The following is a 6,235-nucleotide window of genomic DNA, read 5'->3' as shown; positions in this document are numbered from 1 at the left end:
AGAAATAAGATATCAAGTTTGGTTTGGGGTGATTTCCTTAGAGCACCTGTTCGTCGGAATTAGAGATCGACAAGCCTGTGACTGCGTGATTCCGACAATTCTACTCTGCCAGGATTTGTGGTAGGATTGGCATCAATTAGCAATTTTGAAAACACTAATTTGGCAGCACATAATAGGCAATTCTCCTTATTTAGCAAAAGTCAACCCATTGAAATAAGGAGACTGAGGACCATATTATGGACATGGACAAGAATTCTGTGGGTCAAAGCAGTTCTGACAAGCTTGATGAGGAGATTGCAGCCCGAATAAATGATGATGCTAAAAAAAGACCAAGAAACACTAAACATAATGTTGTTACAGGTTTTCATTCCTCTCAACAGGATGTCTCTAACAACACTCCAGCGAATGTTAATTGGACAGGCAACAGTGAAGCGACTCATCCCGTCAAAGGTCGGGATAGCCGAAAGCAATGATCATCCTGTGTTGGAACTACCGAGGACTCGGCAATCCTCGGATAGTTAATACATTGAAAGATTTGGTTACTAGTTACAAGCCAGACATTTTATTTTTGATGGAAATAAAAGCTCTTAGTTCTTGTATGGAATTTTTTCATAATTTTTTACATTTTGATGGTTGCTTCTCAGTCAATAGACAAGAATTGGGAGGAGACATTTCGTTAATGTGGAAGAGTTATGTATGTGTTTTTGTGGTTGGCTTTTGTAACGACCCGGAAACCGGACCGCTATCGGCGCTAGGATCCAGATCAGCTTAAGGCCGCCGGGACCCGTAGCAAGCCAAACATTCATCCTGTAAACCTGTTTAATCCCATACATGATTAACACATATATAAAATTTTTGAACTTTTCTTTTCATTCATTAACCAAACTCAACCTGTGCATGCACTATTCACATACATAATCATCAACCCCACACTGGAGTCCTCAACAATGCTCCAATGGGGTAACATACATACATTAAGTTTGGTTTACATAAACATCATAAAATCATGTACTCAAGAGGGATTAACAACATACTAGGGTCAAGCACAATTCTATCCTCAATGGTACCATTACATTACTTAACTGTTTAACATTCCTCATTATATTACTATACTAAACATTACATTTCAACATTTATCATGTCCACTACTAGCTATTATATGACCACGACTTTACTCTAGCTGACCTCCTGGTCTATCCCGTACCAGCAAACCTGGGGATCAAGGGAGTGGGGTGAGCTACTAGAGCCCAGTGAGCAGAATAATAAAACATTATATTTAAAACATATGATATCATGAAATGCATCACAGCACAAACAATTCACATCAAGGATGGTCTTGTCACCAATAGTCCTCAACATATCCAATAGTGCCAGGGGCGTAGAATGGGCCTCGACCTGGTCTTCCTCTTAACATAACATACATAACATAACATTCCTATAATGCCAGGGGCGTAGAATGGGCCTCGACCTGGACTTCCATACCATACCGTATAACATCATATCATATCATACGAGGACTAAAGGATCATCCAATACCCATCCACATCATCATCATATTATGCAATGCAATATATTCGTGAATTCTAATGCAAACAACCTAATATATTTCATGGCATTCGTGATGCATGAACATGCTCAAAGACGGATGTATTTACTTTGAAACATATAGAGTTATTCTACTCACCTCTGGCTAGCTCTGACAAGACTAGAAAGCAGCTAACTCACTGCTGGAGTCCTCGGTTCCTCGGGTCTGATCCTACACAGGTGGACTCAAGTGAGGGACCAAACATCCAAGAACATGACTTTAAAATACTCCCCAAAAACCCCCCAAAACACCTTAAAACAATCACATAAATCATGCAAAGAAAGGCTGGACAGGGCACTTTCGGCGGCAGGTTCGGCGGCCGAAAGGCCCTCCAGAGCAGAAAGTCATGCACCTTCGGTGGCATTTTCGGCGGCCGAAGGTTCCCTCCAGAAACGAAACTCATGCATGTTCGGGGGCACCTTCGGCGGCCGAAAGTTCCTTCCAGAGCAGAAATTTCCTTCCAGAGCCGAAAGTCCACTTTCGAGGGCAGGGTTCAGCAGTCGATTCATGCTACCATAGGCAGGTTCGGCGGCCGAAAGAGCCTTCGGCTGCCCAACCTGAGTTTCCCTAAAGGGCAGAAACTCAGCCATCCACATGCATAAACACCTCCCAACTCATTCAATCATGCATTTTTCTATTCTACAACATGCATACTCAAGCATATAAGCTCCTAGGGGCTTCAAACTATCCTAAACCCCAACTACAACACATCAAACATGCATATCCAACATGCATTGCTCATAAACACACATTTAACCAAAACTCTTCATAAACCTACATATGCATTTCTACCCCAAGAAACTTCATAAAACTTACTTAAAATATGAAATGAACTCTGGATCTACTCTTTACCTCTTGAAGAACGAGAGGAGAGACGACCCTAGCTCGGAGATGGGGAGAAATCAACTCTTTGGTCTCCAAGCTCCAAAACTTGCTCTTTTGCTCAAATATCTTCAAATCAACATAAAGCTTGTTAAAACATGAAAGATCGGAGGAAAAACATCAAAGATCCACCATGGGAGAGCAGGAACTCACCGTGGCCAAAAATGGGGAGAAAACTCGCCCGTTTCGGCCATGGAGCCCTTATATAGGGGCTGCCAGACCACCTTTCGGCAGCCTAAGGTGCCTCCAAAAATCATGCAAGTTCGGCAGCCGAACATGAGGTTCGGCGGCCGAACCTTTGAAACTTTCGGAAGCCTAACATGCCCCCCTAAACCATCCCACGTTCGGCGGCCGAACCTGGAAATGTCTCCTTGGTCTTTATCATTCAAAACTTAGTTTCTTTCTTACTTAAAATCATAAAATACTTTAAAACATTTTACAAAAACATGATTTTACCCTTCTAGAGGTTTCCGACATTCGAGATTTCACCGAACGGTAGGAATTCCGATACCGGAGTCTAGCCGGGTATTACAGCTTTTTTTCAAATTTTATTGATTCGGTTGTTTTGAAAGGTAATATTCAATGGAGGTTTACTAGTTATTATGGGTTTCCGGAATCACAACGACGACGTCAGTCTTGGAACCTTATTCGATTTTTATCTTGTAGAAGCTCTCTTCCGTGGTTTTGTTCGATAGACTTTAATGATTTATACTTGAGAGATGAGAGAGAATGAGGAGCATTTTTGTCAAATTATATTATGTAGGGATTTAGACAGACACTTGATGAGTATTTTTGCCAAATTATCTTATGCAGATGTTTGATTTTGAATGATTGTAAATTTTTGTTAGACTCTATAACAGATATTTTTGTTAGATGGTTTGTCGTAATTCTACTCTAACTGCTCATATTTTGGCTAAAGAATCTATTACGCATAATCATTTCTCTGTTTAGCACATCTCTCTTTACTTGATGAAATTTTATTAATACAATCCGTACTTTTGCTTTTAAAAAAAAAAACTTAATGCTCACTTTGATTGGTGGATGATGCAGCCACGTGTAGTGTAGTGGGTCCATGTGACTAAGATAAGAATTATAAGATAAGATTAGCGTGCACAAGAAAGGAGTTGTAGCTTTGAAGTTAATTGCTACAAGAGAAGTTGAAGCGATGGGCCTAAAACGTCCAAACTAGGCGAAATGGCCCACATAAAAGTGGGTCCCGAATGGAAGTGGCCGTCAGACGCCGGTCACAATCTCTCGGTTGTCTATGGAAATATGCAGGGTAGAATGAATAGTGACCTGTTGATAAATCATAATATGGCAGTATTTACCGGTGAATTTCTTAATAAAAGGGGTGGTCTCAAGGTAGAGCGGGTTAAAATTATTAAATAATTTGAATTATTTATTTTAAATTAAGTGGGTTAAAATTTATTTAAATCAATATTTATATTCGTATTTATATATAAATCGTGATTTTTCTCAAATAAAATGATTGAAGAATCGTAGTAAAATATGTCAAATTTTGGACAAGTTAATAGTACAACATCCTTTTCAAAGCTTGCCAATAATTAGCTAGACGAATTGAAGCTCAACCAAACTGGATTGATTCTCATCAATCATTGATCAAGAGGTTACTGCTACTCCATTTATATGAAAGATCAGAGCAGGGCAGCTCCAAGCTTTAGTTGCATCTACACAAAAATAGTTAATTAGATCCACTATTGCAAAGAGCCACTTCTACTCATGATCTATAGATAGATGAAGAAAATTCTGAGGCTAGAAGAGAATAATAACTGAGCTTGATGCAAGATAACTTTCACGGTTGAGTAGGGCCTGACGACGGCTTGCCATTAGCTGGACTTGAAAGCAAAACGCTTATTGTTGCTTTCCTTTTGCATTTAGCAGTCACCATCATTCCCCTTAATCCTCCACCTATATATACACTTCACTCCATTACTCTCTTTAAACCATACTCTTAATCTTTTCCCTTTTTTTTTAATACGTAGAGAAAACCATGGGCTTGCCAAATGCTACTTTCTTCTTGTTTTTCTTTTCTTTTCTTGCATTTTCTCTCCCTCTCTCTGCCAGACCTGCAACTTTTCTTCAGGATTTTAAAGTCACTTGGTCTGAGTCCCATATCAAGCAAATTGATGGAGGGAGAGCTATCCAACTCATTCTAGACCAAAACTCAGGTTAAATTTTAATTCTTAACTAATTAATCAATTAGATTATTATGATTATTGCTGTAATCTAACATTTGTTACATTTCAGGATGTGGGTTTACTTCCAAAATGAGATACTTGTTTGGCCGTGTTAGCATGAGGATCAAACTCATCCCTGGAGACTCTGCAGGAACTGTCACTGCCTTCTATGTACGTTTTTAATTAATGGAAAGAGAAGAAGAAGAAGAAGGTGATGATGATGATGACTCCTTTTTTTTTTCTTGAACTTTGTTACAGATGAATTCAGACACCGACAATGTACGAGACGAACTGGACTTTGAGTTCCTGGGAAACAGGACAGGGCAGCCATACACAGTACAAACAAACATCTATGCTCATGGGAAAGGTGACAGAGAACAAAGAGTAAATTTGTGGTTTGACCCTTCTGCCGACTTCCACTTGTACAGTATCCTCTGGAACCATCAGCATATTGTGTAAGTTAATTTGCAGAATAAATATCACCCATCATCAATCAACGAGAGCTTAATTAATAAGAGGGCATCTGTTGTGGTTTGTACACCATGTAATTAATTAACTAATGGAGTTTCCTCTCATAAGGTCAATATCCATTAATTGGGAGGCTACACTTATTTAGATTGATCGGTATTAGTTGTAAAGATGTTATTAGCAGATCTTAATGATGTTATTGGTGGTGGGGTTGCAGGTTTTATGTAGATGACGTGCCAATAAGGGTCTACAAGAATAATGAAGCCAAAGGAATCCCATATCCCAAGTTCCAGCCGATGGGCGTGTACTCAACATTATGGGAAGCAGATAATTGGGCAACAAGAGGTGGCCTGGAAAAAATTAATTGGAGCAAAGCACCTTTCTTTGCTTACTACAAGGACTTTGACATCGAAGGATGTCCAGTACCAGGACCAGCAAATTGTGCCTCAAACCCCAGGAACTGGTGGGAAAGTGCCACTTACCAATCCCTCAATGCATTAGAAGCTAGAAAATACAGGTGGGTTCGTATGAACCACATGATCTATGATTACTGTACCGACAAGTCTCGATACCCAGTTGCCCCGGCGGAGTGCAGGGCCGGAATCTAAAGAAGTTGCAAGCAAACAAGCACAACCCATGAAGCAATTTCGTACATAAAAATTGATATGTCATATACTTGAATCTCCCATGTATATCTTTACGTAGATTATTAGCCATGCAAATTATTGGGGAGGCGAATAAGTCTTTTGGGTTCTTATGTTTGTGGGGCCAACAGCTGCAAGGGTTTCAAAGTGGACAAAGATATATATAGTTGTAACTTACGTGTATCCATCTGGTGCACAATATTCTATACCAATAAAAGCTTATTCATGATTATTGAAATGGGTTTTATATCAATTTTCTAATGTGAAGCTCAAAAAAATCTTATGGGTACTTCAAATTGAATACATTGAACCAAAGAAAATGGTTGGCCTAATAAATCTAGATTGTCCATATACACAATGTGATGCTATTAAGTCAAAGAGAATTGCTAAAAGCGAGAGTACATATATTATTAAGTTGAATTGTTAACCATCTAGCTAGGGTCTCCCTCCTTCCTCTC

General features: G+C 39.3%; 1 protein-coding gene across 1 annotated transcript; it reads left to right on the top strand.

The window, feature by feature from the left end:
- Window positions 1-4,060: 4,060 nt before the first annotated feature.
- LOC110607854 (probable xyloglucan endotransglucosylase/hydrolase protein 6) lies at window positions 4,061-6,015 on the top strand. The gene is made up of 4 exons (XM_021747018.2): window positions 4,061-4,656; window positions 4,736-4,836; window positions 4,924-5,120; window positions 5,351-6,015. The coding sequence occupies exons 1-4, from the start codon at window positions 4,479-4,481 to the stop codon at window positions 5,739-5,741; spliced, it is 867 nt and encodes a 288-aa protein (XP_021602710.1). The 5' UTR covers window positions 4,061-4,478; the 3' UTR covers window positions 5,742-6,015.
- The last annotated feature ends 220 nt before the right edge of the window (window positions 6,016-6,235 follow it).

The sequence above is a fragment of the Manihot esculenta genome, chromosome 12 (assembly GCF_001659605.2).
Source record: "Manihot esculenta cultivar AM560-2 chromosome 12, M.esculenta_v8, whole genome shotgun sequence".
NCBI lineage: Eukaryota > Viridiplantae > Streptophyta > Magnoliopsida > Malpighiales > Euphorbiaceae > Manihot > Manihot esculenta.
The sequence above is the reverse complement of the archived record's forward strand: the minus strand, read 5'-3'. Positions and strand labels throughout refer to the sequence as shown.